Source organism: Podarcis pityusensis, assembly GCF_964106645.2.
Source record: "Podarcis pityusensis genome assembly, chromosome: 13".
Lineage (NCBI taxonomy): Eukaryota > Metazoa > Chordata > Lepidosauria > Squamata > Lacertidae > Podarcis > Podarcis pityusensis.
This window is the reverse complement of record NC_138038.1, coordinates 15,920,297-15,938,981: the sequence shown is the minus strand read 5'-3', so window position 1 is coordinate 15,938,981 and position 18,685 is coordinate 15,920,297. Positions and strand designations below refer to the sequence as shown.

At 40.6% G+C, this 18,685-nt stretch overlaps 1 protein-coding gene across 1 annotated transcript; it reads right to left on the bottom strand.

Moving 5' to 3' along the window:
• Window positions 1-8,099: 8,099 nt before the first annotated feature.
• LOC308460603 (vomeronasal type-2 receptor 26-like) lies at window positions 8,100-18,685 on the bottom strand (the record flags this gene model as incomplete). The annotated part of the gene is made up of 4 exons (XM_080977189.1): window positions 17,611-18,685; window positions 15,809-16,663; window positions 11,621-11,747; window positions 8,100-8,998 (listed from the first exon to the last, which is right to left on the bottom strand). The coding sequence occupies exons 1-4, from the start codon at window positions 17,920-17,922 to the stop codon at window positions 8,100-8,102; spliced, it is 2,193 nt and encodes a 730-aa protein (XP_080833315.1). The 5' UTR covers window positions 17,923-18,685.

The following is an 18,685-nucleotide window of genomic DNA, read 5'->3' as shown; positions in this document are numbered from 1 at the left end:
AGATATAGACAAACTTCTGGGGGCTGTTGGGGGAGAAGGAGAGTAAGTACAAATGACACTGCAAGTATTAAGTTGGAACATTAATGGCTTAAATTCTTCGGGAAAAGGGGGGAGAGTATTTCATACATTAAAAAAAGAACATTTGGACTTGATTTGCTTACAAGAGACGCATGTGACAAGGCTACACCGGAAAATTTTGATTAATAAAAGATTGGGAGAAGAATTCATTTCATCGGACAATGTGAAAAAAAGAGGAGTAGTACTCTATGCAAAGGAAAGCCTGTCACCAAAATTTTTATTCAAAGATGATCAAGGAAGATATATAGCAATTGAAATTCAGCTTCACGGTCAGAAGTTTTTGATATTAGGTGTTTACGCGCCAAATGAGGGAAAATCAGAATTCTTTAAAAAACTGCATGAAACCCTATTGGACTATTTGGATTACAATATAATTTTGATGGGAGACATGAATGGAGTAGTGTCTACAAATATGGATAAAGCCCAAAGACAAACGGTGACGAAAGATGGTAGACTACCAAAGACATTTTTTGAAATGACTGACAATATGGACCTTGTGGACATTTGGAGAATAAAGAACCCCTTGGAAAGAGAAGGAACCTTCTTCTCTGAAGCAAAAATGACATGGACAAGAATAGACCAAATTTGGATAACCAGGGGACTGGCCCCTAAGATAAAAAAAGCGGTAATTTGTCCGAAAATCTGCTCTGATCATAATCCAGTAAAGATGGAAATGATACTAACGCCAATTGGAGCTTTCAGATGGAGGATGAATGACTCCTTGCTTAGGAATGAGGAAATTATTAAAAAGGCCCAGAAAAATCTGAGAGACTACTTTGAGATAAATATGAACACTACGACTGAGAAAAGAGTGATTTGGGATGCTAGCAAAGCGGTGATGAGAGCATTTTTGATACAACAAAATGCAATTAGGAAAAGACACCAAAATGAGAAGAGAGAAAAATTTTTGGAGAAAATCAAGGATGGAGAAAAAAGACTGAGGGCGAAACCGAACTCACAGGAGATTTTAAAAGAGATAAAGTTATACCAAGTACAATATATGAAACTGATGAATCAGGAAATAGAATGGAAGATCAAACAGATGAAACAAAAGACATTTGAATCGGCAAATAAGTGTGGGAAATTATTGGCTTGGCAAATGAAAAAAAGACAAAAGCTTAATACTATTACGAATTTGGTAGTAGAAGGGAAGAATATACAGAATCCTGGAGAGATTCGAAAGTGTTTTCAGAACTACTTTAAACAGTTATATACGCAGGAGACTCAGAAAGAATTAGACATTGATCGGTTTTGAAAATTAATGGATTACAAAAAGTATCTCAAGAGAGCAAATCAATATTAAACTCTATAATATCTGACCAAGAGGTGGAAGGAGCTATTCAGGATATGAAATTGGGCAAATCTCCAGGGCCAGATGGTCTAACTGCAAAGTATTATAAATCTTTGAAAGAATGGTTAATGCAACCTTTGAAAGAAGTTTGCAATGAAATACTACGGGGAGGAAAAGCACCCGAGTCGTGGAAAGAAGCATACATTACACTCATACCGAAAACAGAAGTGGAAAAGACACAGTTGAAGAACTACCGTCCCATATCCCTACTTAATGTGGATTACAAAATTTTTGCGGAAATTATAGCTAAAAGATTAAAAAATGTATTGGTGAAAGAAATTCATAAAGACCAAGCGGGCTTTCTCCCGGGGAGACATCTGTCAGATAATACGAGGAATATCATTAATATTTTAGAAAAATTGCAAGTTAATATTAATACCAAAGCGGTTTTAATATTTGTGGACGCGGAGAAAGCCTTTGACAATATTTCTTGGAATTTTATGAAGAAAAATCTGCAGGGGATGGGGGTAGGTCAAAGTTTTGAAAACGGTATAGGTGCAATTTACTCAGAACAAAAAGCTAAGCTGATTGTAAATAACGTAGTTACAGAAGAATTTAAGATAGAGAAAGGAACAAGACAGGGTTGCCCAATCTCCCCACTGCTTTTTATATCGGTCCTGGAGGTTTTGCTCAACATGATTAGGAAAGACCAATTGGTTAAAGGTATACAACTCGGAGCTAAACAGTACAAATTGAAAGCTTTTGCTGATGATCTAGTTTTGACACTACAGGAGCCAGAATCCAGTACAAAAAGAGTATTGCAATTAATTCAAGAATTTGGTCAAGTAGCAGGTTTTAAATTGAATAAGATGAAAACTAAGGTATTAGAGAAAAATCTTACAGAGATTGAGAAAGAGAGGTTTCAGAAGGAGACAGGATTAACATTAGTTAATAAAGTGAAATATTTAGGGGTTCATATGACTGCTAAAAATGTGAATTTGTTTAAAGATAACTATGAAAAATGTTAGTTAGAAGTAAAGAAGGATTTGGAAATATGGTCAAAATTGAAGCTATCATTGTTGGGCCAAATTGCTGCGATAAAGATGAATGTATTGCCTAGAATGTTGTTTTTGTTTCAAACATTGCAAATTGTGGACAAAATGGACTGTTTCAAGAGGTGGCAAAGAGATATTTCTAAATTTGTCTGGCAGGGCAAGAAGCCTAGAATAAAATTTAAAATATTAACAGATGCAAAGGAAAGAGGTGGATTTGCCCTGCCAGACCTTAAACTTTATTATGAATCAGCCACATTTTGCTGGCTGAAAGATTGGCTACTTCTTGAAAACATGGACATTTTGGACTTAGAAGGTTTTGATAATGTGTTTGGATGGCATGCATATTTATGGTATGACAAGGTTAAAGCGCATAAGGCCTTCAAGAACCATATTGTCAGGAAAGCACTGTTTAATGTTTGGGTGAGATATAAGGATTTGTTGGAAAGTAAAACACCAAGGTGGCTGTCACCAATGGAGGCTAAGGCTTTGAAAAAAACTAATATGGAGACAAACTGGCCAAAATACTGTGAAATTTTAGAACAAGTTGGAGATAAACTAAAGCTGCAGAGTTTCGACAAACTAAAAACTAAAGTTCGAGACTGGCTTCATTATTATCAAATAAGGGAGGCTTTTAACTTAGATAAAAAGATTGGTTTCCAGGAGGAAAAATCCAAATTGGAAACTGAATTGTTAGAGCCTAAAACTAAGAATCTGTCAAGAATGTATAATTTGTTGCTGAAATGGAATACACAGGATGAAACGGTTAAATCTGTTATGATTAAATGGGCACAAGATTTTGGACATAATATTATGTTTGCTGACTGGGAACGGTTATGGACCACAGGTATGAAATTTACGGCTTGTAATGCCTTAAGAGAAAATATAATGAAAATGATTTATAGGTGGTACTTAACCCCAGTCAAGTTAGCAAAAATCTATCATTTGCCCGATAATAAATGTTGGAAATGTAAAGAAAACGAAGGTACTTTCTTTCACCTTTGGTGGACGTGCCCAAAGATCAAGGCCTTCTGGGAAATGATATATAATGAATTAAAAAAGGTATTGAAATATACTTTTCTAAAGAAACCAGAGGCCTTCCTCTTGGGCATGGTCGGCCAATTGGTGCGAAGGGAAGATAGAACTTTTTTCATGTATGCAACAGCAGCAGCAAGAATACTCATTGGGAAATACAGGAAGACACAAGAATTGCCTACCCGAGAAGAATGGGAGATGAAAGTGATGGACTATATGGAATTGGCTGAGATGACCGGCAGAATTCGAGACCAGGGAGAAGGGTCGATGGAAGAAGATTGGAAAAAATTTAAAATATATCTTCAAAAATATTGCAACATAAAAGAATGTTAGAAAGAGGTTGGAAAAAGAATATTAGGTCGTTTTGGCAGATATGATATAATGGATTAAGTAAAAATGAAGTATAGGAATTGATGAGATAGAGGAGGATTAATTATATTATTGAACGTTAAAATAAGTAAATGAAAAGAAGGTTAGAAGGATCTGCTGGAAATACGATTTAAACTAGAATACAAAGCTGGGAGGTGAGAGGAGGTCATGGAAATAAGTAAAAGGAAAAAAGGTTAGGTAAAGGTTTAATCTGTTTTTTGCTTTATCTTAATGTAATGTATTTTTATATTTTTTGTTAAGTTTTTCTTATTGTCTGTTTTTTGTTATATGTTGATTTTATTTTGTATGGCTTTTCTTTTCTTTTCTGTAAGTTTAAATTTGGAATAAATATCATTTAAAAAAAAGAAAAGAAGCAATACAGTAGCAAAGTGACATTCTCTCTCAAGAGAGTTTGTCAGAGCCCCCTCCTTCCACAAGTATCAGACATGCTCTGCAGAACCCAAAAGAGAATTGTCCTGAGCAGCCACCATAGGCAACAGGAGGCGTCTGATTTCTAGGCAGAAATTGTCAGCGGGGTGGAGTGATACTCTGAGCAACATTAGCTCAAGGGTGAGAGCATACTTTCGTGTCTTCCTGTGAATTAAAATGAATCCATTGAAAAGCTCTCTCTGCGTCTCTGATTTCACTAGGTAGATAACCAGTGACCTGCTGATGGCACCCCTGACAGCCCCAAATTGTCCAGGTCAAATTAATTAAGGTAATGTACAAGCGACTGATGAGCAGCCTCCGTAATTCATCCTGGTTGGAGTCTACCTGAGGCCGGCAGACCAAGCTGTTCGCATACATAGAGCAGGTGTGTACAACTGTATCTGCAAAATGTTCCATTCATAACCTCTGAAGAACATGCACACGTTGGGAAATGGATGAAGACGGATGAAAGCTTTTATTGAATACAATCTGAAATTGTCAAGAGGGCTATGATGGAATGCAAAACTTTTCTCAACAGGACAGAGGAAAGAAGAATGAGGGGAAATCACCATGTTTGACTCTTACCTGGGGAATCTTGTAGACACCTAAGATGGCTGCCATGTGAAGGGAAACCTCAAAGTCAAGTCCCCCAATGACGGCCATCAGATTTTTCTGTTTGTCACACTGGTAGTTGGGTACGAATCTGTAGTGTGTAGAGAGCAGCTCCAAAGTGGCCCAGTAGGTCATCCTTTCACTGAAGTAACTATCAAAGATGTGGAATCCTAATGTGACATTAGGTAATATATTGGAATTCTTGTTGATTTCCTTGATTGCAAACACCAAGGCCAGAATTTGCTGATAGTATTTTGGTACAACACTGCAATGAGAGTTGGACATCAAAGCGTTTTGCTGTGTACCATTTTTTGTGAATCTGTTTAAGGAAACTTATGTTCCCTGCCTTTCTGTGCTAGGGAGCAACAAGGCAGCTTAAACGCAGATTTAATTGAACCAATAAAGAATTTGGTTTAAACACAGACACCAAAAACTGCATCACACTGTTCACTCAAGTGAAGTTAGAGTTCCACTAAGATGGCTAGATCCTAGTAAGCCAGGTGTCCTTCAACTTATATTTGTGAAGTTTGTACTTCCTGTCTAAGTGCAGAACCTTACATTTGTCCCTATTGAAATTCATTTTGTTAACCCAGTTCTCCAATCTGTTAAAGAAATCTTGAACTCCAAGGCAATGCCTACTCGCTTTCTAGGTCATATTTGTCATCCTGTATTAAAAGCTCCAATTCATCTTGCTTGTTTCCCATACCCTGTGCCTTTCAGTAGAGACAACTGAAACTAGGAATCATTCTCTCCAGCTGCGGCCTTCTTGTAGTTTGTTGCCCTTTTGCAGGTTTCTGGAACCCCACCTCAGTTTCCCATGCATCAATGAAGCTATTGCCCCTAATACCAGGCAACCTTCTGTTGCCTGTAATGTTTTCACAATTACTCTGTGTACATTTTCTTTGAAGCTTCTGTAAAACCCAATGGTAGAGCATCTGCTTAGCACACAGGTGGGGCTGGGGCAGACCCCTGTCTGAAATCCTGGAGAGCCACTGCTACTCTGTGTAGACAGGCCTGAGCTAGGTAGACCAATGGTTCCTACTGGCCATTCACCCATTTCCTCTTGACATCAGAATGCTGGGCTCTCTAGATTATGACACCCATGTGACTGGTTGTGGTTATGGCTCCTCCTCTCCCTTAAGCACTGCTCTGGAAAGTGGGGTGCAGGAGCTTGGGGGTGAGAGAGAAACACACCACCCAGAACATAATGTCATAGCTCACTGGAAGACTGCTCTTTCTTTGCTTCCACGCTGGATCCTAGACAATTCACATCTTTCCTACAGGCTTGACGAAAAATTTATTGTCTGTCTTGATCATTTTAGATGTTAAAATTCAGGTGGTGGGGAGGGTTAAGTTTAAGATTGATCCTATGTTCGGTGGGGGGATATTTTGCACCCCTCCCTATAAGTTATAAATCCCCATAGCAAAAATAAATAGTATGTATTTCTGAGCCCACATGGTAACTTAGGAATTAATATGACATGGGAATTGCAAATTTGCAATACTTACAATGAATTCAGAATCTGATGGATGGATGGCCATTGTATGAAGGTTTCATAGTCAACAGAGGACACGATGTGAGAAGCAAGTGCACCAATGATAAGGTCACCTGGCTGATAGTACTTGTGTGGAATATGGAGGTGACTGATGCTCCGACTGACATTTGACAGATTCACCATTTGATTCAGCGAGAAGATTAACAGCATCAACACTGCCATACTAGGAACAATACAATTTCCTAGACAGAGATTTCCCTGTTTACAGCTAATCAGCATTGGCATTAGAAACAGCCTCAGTACAGCAGCTTGCCTTCAATGGCACTCTCCGAATGCACCAGCTAAATTCCCAGGACCTAGGATCCAACTCCAGGGGAAAGCTCACTAAACGAGTCAGCAGCACCTTAGCATTTGCTGGGGATGGCAGAGAGGGTTTTAATTCTTTGAAGACTGGATTCCTGGAAGTCTATGGAGGTCTAATCAGAAGCAGATTATTACCATGTAATTGATAATAACAGGGGAGAGAATAATGATCCCTTTGCCTCAGCTGGTCCATTGGAGGTAGCAGAGACAACATCCTCTGTGAAGCAGGAATGATCCACACAAAATAATCCCTCAGCAGCCTCCTTCAAGTGTTTTCAAGGCATTTTAATGAGGGGGAGCAGAAACAAGCCTGTTGCCCCTTCCCCTCCATTGCATACCTGCTGCCAGTTTCATCACCTACTGTGTTCTCAGAAGAGAGCCTCTGCAGCTTTCTCTACTTATTGTACTTTCTTACACAATCCAGAACCCTAAAAGTTGTCAATCACTCAAGAGAATCCGTTGGGCCCTGTCTGCAGGCCTTTTTAGGGCCCCTATATATATTCACTTAATAAACAAAAAAATGTAGGATTGGAAGGTGCCCCCAAATGTCATCATGCTCAACCCAGGGGAATGCAGGGAACACAACTAAAGCATCCGTGACAAGCTGGGCGGGTGACATGAGGAGGATGCAGCAGGAAGGGCACATGCCCATTACATCCTCCTGACACCCTGCCAGCCCCACGCTGCTTTGAGGGGCTGGGATGTGGGATCGGATTTGCAAAGCAGAAGAGGGCTGGCATGGGTGGTGTGAGGGGCAAAACGGCATTACAAATGTGGTGGATCAGGAGAATGCTGTGGTCATAGTCTATTTTGATTCCAGTCAGAGTTTTGGCAAAGTCCACCATGATATTTTCATGAGGAAGCTGGTAAAATGGGTGTTGAACATGTGCAGAAGAGGGCAACCAGGAAGATGATGGGTGGGAAACCAAGCCTTATGAGCAATGGTTGAGGGAGCTGGGTATGTTTAGCCTAGAAAAAGGAGACTGAGAGGAGATATGATACCCATCTTCAAATACCTCAAGGGCTGTCACATGGAAGATGCAGCAAGCTTGTCTCTTGCTACAGAGAGTAGGACCCAAACCAATGGATTCAAGTTACAAGAAAGGATGGAGGTGGAGTTTCTAAGCATCTCCACACTTTCTTCTGTGAAATTGGTGGTTTTTTGTGTCCACAAGAGTTCCTCAGTTTTCCAATTGTGCCCTTGGGCTCCCAAAGGTGGGGACCACATCTCGGGGTGGGGGAGAACCATCTGATTTTTTTTATGCACATAGCGAGTTCAATAAACAAATAAAATGAAATTATATCAAGGAGTCGGCAGCAAAATCATTACCCATGTTCTGGGGTAACAAAAAATAGTGACAACAGGATATTTTGCTATTTCTTCTTTATTAACTGCTTCTTGTCATTCAGATCAGGCCTCAATATGATAATGTAGCATTTGGGGGAAAAGATGGAACCCAGTAAACCAGCACTGGAGACCAAGATGGAGAAGATCTCCACAGCCACCATGTGTTTTCCCTTGGAGCTCAGGTAGACTGGAACAAAGGAGATCCAAACACTACAAAACAACAACATGCTGAAGGTGATGAATTTGGCCTCATTAAAGCTGTCAGGCAGTTTCCTGGCTAAAAATGCTACAACAAAACTGACAGTGGCCAGGAGGCCCATGTAGCCCAGGACACAGTAAAACATGGCAGCTGACCCTTCATTACATTCCAGAATAATTTCTCCCGTCACAGAATGCTTGTCAAAATGGGGAAATGGGGGAGAGGTTCCCAGCCACACAGTGCAAATACCAGCTTGGATAATAGTACAAGTCAACACAATGGCGCTTGCCACTCTTTTCCCCACCCATTTCCTCATTCTGGATCCTGGTTTGGTGGCCATGAATGCCAGAACAACGGTAATGGTTTTGGCCAACACACAAGAAACAGTCACTGTGAAAACCATACCAAAAGCAATTTGTCGGACAAGGCAGGTCACTCTGTCTGGTCGGCTGAGGAAGATGAGGGGACAGAGAAAACAGAGAAGGAGAGACAGGAGGAGAACGTAGGTGAGGTCCCGATTATTGGCCCTGACAATCGGTGTGTCCTGATGCTTCATAAAGATGGCTAGGGACAATATGGTCAGCAAAGAGGAGAATACGGAGCCAAAAGCTAAGCTCATCCCAAGCGGTTCTTCCAAAGTCAAGAAGCTGATGGACTTTGGAATGCATTGTGTTCGATTCCTGTTTGGATAGTGATCTTCTGAGCATCCGACACAGTCATTCATGTCTGAAAAGAAGAAAGGATTCCCTTTAAGGGTGTAACTTGAGAGTAGGTATGCATCCTCCTGGCAGTATGGGACTTACCAGTTGGATGTGCAAGAGACAATCCTTTTCAGACACAGGAGTGACTAGCATGGGGAGAAAGGGTTCGGACCCCCCTCCCCCAGACAATGATCTCTCAGTCGCTTGACTGGACATTAAGGTGGTGGGTCTGGACAGCAGGAGGCCTGTGCTCTGCAGGTGCACCAGTGCAACTCATCTCCATCACCACCCAGTTAATCCAGTGATAGAAAACCTCTGACCCATGGGGCCATTTTAGCAAGTTACACCTACTGGCCCTGTATCTGATGTCATCTCTGATGTTAGGTGTATTGCAGGTAAAAGTGTGCTTTGTAGACTTCCGGGTTAGTGCCATCGGCAATGGCAGAGTTCCTCTGACCGAGAGGAACCCGCTCCGTGAAAATCGGGTCTTGCCGCCGCGGCAAAGGCGGAGACCCTTTAAAAATCCCAGGCGGAGGAAGCCTGGAAACGTGGGATTCGGCTGATACCAGGAGCGCCTCCCCTACTCACAGGGAAACCCTTTTTCGGGGATCCGAAGCGATGCGGGGTGAGTGGCGCGGTGTTTTGAATCAACCGCTACTTTTACGGAGTGAAGCCGCACAGCCGTTGCCGGAGAGCGCTGACTTTTTCCTGTGGACAATTGGACTCTAAACAAGTACCCGTGAGTAGAACGGAAAATTGGATTAAGAAACATTTTAATTTGGCACTGAAGCGGGAAGGTTCTAAACAGGAAGTCCGCCTCCCGTTTTTGTAAATAGATTGAAGCAAAAACGGGAGGGGGGGATTTGTGACTGTTCAAGCCTGCAGGAGAGAGAGTAAAGAAAGATAAATTTCCACCGTCTCAAACCTGGGAACGGGGTGTCAGAGACAGAAATTTATGGGGAAGTTCATTGAGTGTGAATGGAACGTCTTTTGACAGATAGTTAAAAAAGAGAAACAAACTGATTCCAATGTTGCCTTTTGCATTCAAAAGAAACAAAATATTTGAAAAATGAAAGTAATTTTCTTTTGTTGGTCCTGCTTTCAAAAGATGGATACAAATCGAAATTGTCTCCTCTAGAGGGAGCTTGATAAATTGTTGCTGGAGTCGATCTGGGGATTTTACAGCTGTGAAGATTAGGATCGTGAGACCAGACTCTGACCTTGAATAAAAATGTGTTTAGAAGAAGTGTTGGTGCTTGCTTTTTGCAAGACAAGCGCTTTGCTGGAGCAGATGCATGAGAAGATGGATTTGATGACTGTTGCAGTTAAAAACTTTGGACAAACGGTGAATACCCATATAGAAACCATTCAGGAACCAACCCAGGAACCTGTTTTGACAGGGCAAGTGCAAGTGCAGAAGATAATGGAGGAGGTTGCTGTTGAACCTCAAGTAACACAAATGGAGAGACTCGAGGCCTTGCAGGAGCATAAGCCGCTGTTCTTGAAGTTTGAATCTGGAGTGGACCAGGGGGGGTCTGGAGTTGTGAGAGCTCTTAATTTTGGAAGGACTTTGAAACATGATTTTAAATACTTTCTGGATTACAGTGTTGACTGTGGGGAATGGGACTGTGGGGAATGGGCTGATCTGCTGAGGGGAGATGGAGATATTTTTGGATTGGAGTCCTCCCGAGACCTACCCCCCAATGAGAAAGGAAAGAAATTAAGAAAAAGATCAACAAAAGACAAAGTAAAGTGCAGGTATAAACAAGAAGAAGATCTGCAGAAGGGACATGGAAAAGACTTAAGAGCCTCGGACATAAGATCACCAGGTTGATGGACTAGATGGAATGGACAAGAAGGACTGACAAAACCCGAGACCAGGAAGAAGAGACGTTGGATGAAGATTGGAAGAAAGTTTTTTAAAAATTTATTTTGAGAATTAGTGTAAAATTAACGAGTATTAGGAAAAATGTTGGAATGAAACTATTTGGCTCTAGTAGAAATGATATAAGGAGTCTTGTACAAATAAGTATTAAATTTTAAGTTTTAAGGTTTTTTTATGGTAAGATAAGGTTAAATAAATTAAGGTAATTAATAGGTTAGATCGTTAAGATAAATTATATAACAAAAATTGAGAAAGATGGAAAGAATTTGCTGAAACAATTAATTAAATTAGAATACAAAAAGGGAGGTGTGAGGAGGTCAATGAAACAAGTAAATGAAAGATAAAGATATGGAACATTGGATGTGTGTTTTAATGTTATTTTTTTTTTTGCTGTATTGTTGTATTGTTTTTTATGCTTTTCTTTTTATGTGTTGTAATGTATGTTTTGTCAAAAAAAATTGTTTTCTTTTCTTCTTTTTTCTAATTCTTAAACTTCTAACAAATATCATTAAAAAAAAAAAAGTGTGCTTTGTAAACCCCAACCATCATCTGATCATTTGGGCTTGCAAAGCACCTCTTTGAAAATGCTGGGCCTCGTTGCTGGGCCATCAGCTGGTTGCAATGAAGAGCTCCAAGTGTGTGAACTTCAATCACCATAGATATCAGACCTACATCAATAGCAGCAACTGTGACACCTTTCACACTGCCACAGACCCTTCACAGGAAACCTGAGTTATCTGAAAGCTATCTAATGTCTCCTACCTTTCTGGTATGAAATCTTGCCTTCTGAACATGGAGCACAGTCATAGCAGCAGAACTTCTCCCCTTCCTTCTTTTCTCTCCTAGTACCAGAAGGGCAATTTTTGTTGCATTGAGAGAGGGGTGGCACCTGTGAATTTTAATTAACCATTAGGAAATATTTAGCACAGGGGAAATAATGGACATCTGGAGAAACAGAACTCCTTTTTCTGGACTGCAAGGGATCAAGTGGATGGGAGAAATGGCCTGCTGAATATTAAGAGAAATTTGAAAGCAATGAGCTGTCAACAGCCATTAATGGCATCTAATGAGTCAGAAGATGTTTTTGTGGCTCTGAAAATGAAGTAATGGCCATTTCAATGTGTGTGTGTGTGTGTGTGTGTTTTAAAAATCAAAGGGAGGGAGGGAGTCCACCTGAACAAATAATACTATTCTTTCCAAATAATACTATTATTTGGAAAAATACATTTCTTATAAAATTCAAAAGATTTTAAAGTAGAGTTGAAAGGATGTTTTGACATCCTAAGTGATTTAAATAAGCAGCTACTGTATACACTTTCAGGTTCCTTCAGTTTTTACAGCTGAAAAGGCACAAATGTTGGGGACTGAGAACCCCAGACTAAATACACTGGGCCAAGAGACAATCATATCACAAGTTAAGGTAAAGGGACCCCTGACCGTTAGGTCCAGTCTCTAGGGTAGCGGCGCTCATCTCACTTTATTGGCCAAGGGAGCCGGCGTGCAGCTTCTGGGTCATGTGGCCAGCATGACTAAGCCGCTTCTGGCGAACCAGAGCAGCGCATGGAAACGCTGTTTACTTTTCCACTGGAGCAGTACCTATTTATCTACTTGCACTCTGACATGCTTTTGAACTGCTAGGTTGGCAGGAGCAGGGACCGAAGAATGGGAGCTCACCCTGTCACTGGGATTCGAACCGCCAAACTTCTGATCAGCCAGCCCTAGGCTCTGTGGTTTAGGCAACAGCGCCATACACATACCACAACTTAAGCAGCCTCAAAAACAAGGATAGTGCTGGACTCTGCCAGACTTCTGCTACTATATCTTGAGAATTACTAGCCTCCAAACCAGGCATTCTCTACAGAAGTCTGCCTCGTCTGTCTCCAGGCTCATCTCCCTTTTCTTTCTTCCCAAAAAAGTTGGTTGGAGGTTAGGCTTAGGTCACACTCTGCTGGCCTAGAAATCTTTAAAGAATGTGCTAGACAGGGAAGTGGAAGACCAGGGTTCAAATGAAACTCATTGGGTGACCTTGGGCCAGTCACTGCTGCTCTCAGTCTACACTACCTTACAGGGTTGTTGGTTGTTAGGATAAAATGGGAAGTAAGCAAAGGAAAGGTGGACTAAAAATGCAATAAACAAACAAGCATATAATAATGAACTATGTCCTGGCCTGCTTCAGGGCATCAGAGCCCCACAACATTCATAGAGGTTTTCATAAACAACAAGTGGGGAAAAATACAGGATCCATGTCTCAGCTAGGCTTCAAAGATGCAAGCATCTCATTTAGGACCCACTGGAGTTGCAATTTCCTGAAATCATGCCCCACCTGTTGAAAACTCCTGTGCCACACCATTTTGTCTTCATTGATGGAAAACTCTTTTCCTGGGGGAGCATCCAAATTCATCCATCCAACCTTCATTCTGATGAAGGAGTTATTTGGGAAAGTGACCAAGTTGGTAATATCGAATCCAGCTTCTAATTCCCTGTTCTCACTAAAAGACACTTCTTCTCCCGCACTGTTGTTAAATGAGGCACTCCTAAGAAATGGGTGGAGCTGCATTGAGATGGCAGGAAAAGGACAATTGTTTAAAACTCAACCTTATCTTATGTTCAGCATAGCCTTTTAAAGTGCCATTGCCTCTTCCAAGGCAGTAGACAAGATTTCATATAATCACAAAATAATAACAATAGCAATAATAACAGTAAATTTTGATCTCTCTTTCCTCTGTAGATTCCTCCGTATAGGACTAAGGCACACTGTATATGTATTTCAAAGCTTAAACAGGACTTCCCCTGCCAGATTTAAAGCTATATTATGAAGCTTCGTGTCTTTGCTGGGTGAAAGAATGGATAAAGTTAGAAAACACAGAATTGTTGGACTTAGAAGGTTATGATAATAGATTCGGTTGGCACACGTATTTACGGTGTGAAAAGAATAGAGTGGATAAAGGTTTTGAAAACCACATCTTTAGAAGGGGATCGTTGATTGAAGTCTGGAATAGGTATAAAAATTTATTAGAGTTTAAAACTCCATATTGGCTATCACCATTGGAGATAATGAGTGTGAAAAAGATCAATATGACAGGGAGATGGATTACTTAAGAGAATTTGATAATTAAAGAAGGTAATAAATGGAAACTGAGACCATATGAAGAAGTTAAAGAAAATGTGAGTGACTGGTTGCACTATTTTCAGTTAAATGCAATGTTCAAAAAAGAGTTGTCAGAAAGAGGTTTCCAGGAAAAGAAATCTAGGTTTCATCAAGAAATCTTGAATAGTGATGTTAAAATTTTATCAGAAATGTATAAATTATTACTTGAGTGGCATACAAAGGATGAGGAAGTAAAATCAATTATGATTCAGTGGGCCATAGATTTTGGTTATAATATACAATTTGATGAGTGGATAAAATTGTGGAAAGAAGGAATGAAATTCACTGCATGCACTACAATAAAAGAAAATGTTATGAAAATGATGTATAGATGGTATGTAACACCAGTGAAACTTGGTAAGATGTATAAAGTCAGTAATAAATGTTGGAAATGTCAGGGAAAAGAAGGAACATTTTATCACATGTGGTGGGAGTGTAAGAAAGTGAAAGGCTTCTGGGAAATGATTTATAATGAGATGAAGAAAATGTTGAAATATACTTTTGTTAAGAAACCAGAAGCATTTTTATTAGGAATATTAGGGAATGAAATTAAAAAGAATGATGTGAAATTATTTAGGTATGCAGTGACAGCAGCTAGAATTTTGATGGCCCAGAAATGGAAACAGGAAGAAATGCCGACGAGGGAAGAATGGAGAATGAAACTGATGGAATATGCAGAAATGGACAAATTAACGGGGAAAATTCGGAACCAGCGTGATCAGAGATTCACCGAGGACTGGAATAAATTCACAGAGTATGCCAAAAATGTATGTGAGGAGCAAATAACGCTTGTTGGCTTTCAAGAAGCTCTGTGAAAACGATGGATAGAAATGTTGCTTAAAAAATATGATAAGATTAAGATTGTTAAAGCGCAATATAAATTTAAGAAATGTGAGTAATTGTGATTATATGGAAAATTGTCAGATAGGCTGAGGGAAGTCTAAAAGATGTATATGTTAGAAGTGGATGTTAAATATGGATGGAATGTATATTGGAAACTGAATAAAAATTAATTATAAAAACAAAACAAAGCTTAAACAGGACTTCCAAAATCATCATGCAAACATCCATGAAGTTTATGCAGAAAGGGTAAAAATGAAAGAACAAGAAAATGGTGGGAGGGTTAGACTGAGGGAGGAACAGGCAAAACAGGCGTTCCTATTAAGACTCTAGTTGAGATAGAAATTGCCATTGACAATATTACACCTAGCTGTTTTGAAGAGCTGAAGCTCAGGTGAGCGGGTTGTATCCGATTTTCTCAGAAATGATAAATATTACTATAAAAAGATGCTTTGTTGTCCAAAATGAACATCACTGTGTATTTCTGATGATACCATTCTAAATATGTTGCCAAAAAAATTGGCAAGATTAAAGTGGCAGCATTCATAGTAATTGCAACTCAATAGAACACAGCCCAAAAATCTGATGCTGGACACTTTGTACCACTCACTCTGGAATATAGCTATAACAAAAGTAATCACAAATAATTTGAGATTTCGACAAGGACTAGACACGTTTTATATGATTTGGCATATACAGCAGAACCAGCATTTCAAAACAACCCCCCACAAACCTGGCAAATCTGGAACTATGCTTGGTGATCTGATAAAATTGGATTTAATTTGGATTTTAAAGTCTTTATTTAACTCACTTGCAACTACACATCCTACCTGCCTATTTTACAGTTTGGTTATTCTTCTTTCAATTTTTGTCTGTTGTTAAAATTGCGTTATCTTTGCTTTATCAACAATATAAAATGAAATAATAATTAAAAGATATACCAAAAAAAAAGGAGCCATTACCTGCCAAGGCTGCAATTTCTGAAGCTGCGGTCTCCATCTTCTCACAATTCCTCTGTCTTTTGCCCTGGATCTGTACATGGCATCATGCAGAGCATGTGCCACAACATAGACAGCATTGTAGATGCTGTAGCTGTGGCCAGTCATGCTCATCTCAAAGCCAGACGAGGGGAGGCTGTCCAGCTTCTCCTGTCCAGTGCAGGGTTCACTGAACTCAGTACTGGATTTTGAAAAGAAACAATAGAATGTCTGCAGCCAGAACTGCTGAAGAAAACCATCTTCACCTGCCATGAAAGGATTGAGGGAGCGAAGAAGGGTCTTGAATCCTTGCACCTCCTTTGAGTGCACTGTGAAGCGTATGGAGCCATGAAATGGTTGCATACTCTGGCTCATTTGAAAGGCCACTGCTGAGAAATCCAGTTGAGCAGTCATAATCCATACCTTCTCCATAGATGTCACATTTTCTGCACCCCCTGCCGCTAGCCATAGTTGCAAAAAACCCATGGACTTGGCTTCTCCATAGACAATGACAGCATTGGCTTTGCTTTCCGCAATAGTAAGATAGGCTTGGAGCCACTGGGAGATCCTGTCATAATACTCTTCAAAATATGTGCCTTTTGAAATTCTCTCTGAAAAGGCCAAGCAAATGCCTCTCTGGAAAAGCAGAGTTTGCAGGATTTCCATAAATTTCTCTCCACTCTCACTATCCGCAGCGAGCAACCCAACCCACGTCCATCCAAAGTGCAGAAGTAACTCAACAATCCCAGTGTACTGATGGGCTTCATTGGGCACCATCCGGTAGAAGGAAGTGGATTGGCTTTGACCAGCATCCTCTGGGGCAAAGGAGCCATAAGTGAGCTAGAAGGAAACAGATACTTAATTCCCATTAATGCAGTAGAAACATTGATTATGTGTGGATAGCAGTGATGAAACCATTGTGCTTTGGACCCACTGCCTTAGTAAGCCCGTCAGGGAATGGGCAGATGAGGAGGAGTGGTGGAGAGCAGCACCCCAAGAACCTTCCAGAGAGAAGGAAGGGGAGAGAGTATGGTGTGGTGGTTTGAGACAGGCCACACCTGAGAAGGAAAAAGGACCTGGGAAATAATAAGTGATGATGAACCAGAGCAAGGTGGCAATGAACAAAGACAGGAGTCAGATTTCTTAGAAACAGTACAGCAGCCAAGTGACATTCTCTCTCAAGAGAGTTTGTCAGAGCCCCCTCCTTCCACAAGGTCAAGACACGCTCTGCAGAACCCAAAAGAGAATTGGTCTTAGCAGCCACCATAGGCAGCAGGAGGCGTCTGATTTCTAGGAAGAAATTGTCGGTGCAGGGTGGAGTGGAAATCTGAGCAATATTAGCTCAAGGGTGAGAGCATACTTTCACGTCTTTCTGTCTTCCTGTCGATTAAAATGAATCCATTGAAAAGCTCTCTCTGCTCCTCTGATTTCACTAGGTAGATAACCAGTGACCTGTTGACGGCACCCCTGACAGCCCCAAATTATCCAGGTCAAATCAATTAAGGTAATATACAAGCGACTGATGAGCCTCCATAATTCATCCTGGTTGGAGTCTACCTGAGGCCAGCAGACCAAGCTGTTCACATACATAGAGTAGGTGTGAACAACTGTATCTTCAAAATGTTCCATTCCTACCTTCTGAAGAATATACACACGTTGGGAAATGAAGATGGATGAAAGCTTTTATTGAATACAATTTGAAATTGTCAAGAGGGCTATGATGGAATGCAAAACTTTTCTCAACAGGACAGAGGAAAGAAGAATGAGTCACCATGTTTGACTCTTACCTGGGGAATCTTGTAGACACCTAAGATGGCTGCCATGTGGAGGGAAACCTCAAAGTCAAGTCCCCCAATGACGGCCATCAGATTTTTCTGTTTGTCACACTGGTAGTTGGGTACGAATCTGTAGTGTGTAGAGAGCAGCTCCAAAGTGGCCCAGTAGGTCATCCTATCACTGAAGTAACTATCAAAAATGTGGAATCCTAATGTGACATTAGGTAATATATTGGAATTCTTGTTGATTTCCTTGACTGCAAACACCAAGGCCAGAATTTGCTGATAGTATTTTGGTACAACACTGCAATGAGAGTTGGACATCAAAGCGTACTGCTGTGTACCATTTTTGGTCAATCTGTTTAAAGAAACTTAGGTTCCATGTCTTTCTGTGCTAGGGAGCAACAAGGCAGCTTACAGGCAGATTGAATTAAACCAATAAAGAATTTGTTTTAAATACACATACAGCAAAAACTGCACCGCACTGTTCACTCAAGTGAAGCTTGAGTTCCACTAAGATGGCGAGATCCTAGTAAGCCAGGTGTCCTTCAACTTATATTTGTGAAGTTGGTACTTCCTGCCTAAGTGCAGAACCTTACATTTCTCCCTATTCAAATTCATTTGTTAACCCAATCCTCCAATCTGTTAAAGAAATCTTGAACCCTGAGGCAATGCCTACTCGCCTTCTAGGTCATAGGTCTTATTTGCCATCCTGTATTAAAAGCTCCAATTCATCTTGCTTGTTTCCCATACCCTGTGCCTTTCAGTAGAGACAACTGAAACTAGGAATCATTCTCTCCAGCTGCGGCCTTCTTGTAGTTTGTTGCCCTTTTGCAGGTTTCTGGAACCCCACCTCAGTTTCCCATGCATCAATGAAGCTATTGCCCCTAATACCAGGCAACCTTCTGTTGCCTGTAATGTTTTCACAATTACTCTGTGTACATTTTCTTTGAAGCTTCTGTAAAACCCAATGGTAGAGCATCTGCTTAGCACACAGGTGGGGCTGGGGCAGACCCCTGTCTGAAATCCTGGAGAGCCACTGCTACTCTGTGTAGACAGGCCTGAGCTAGGTAGACCAATGGTTCCT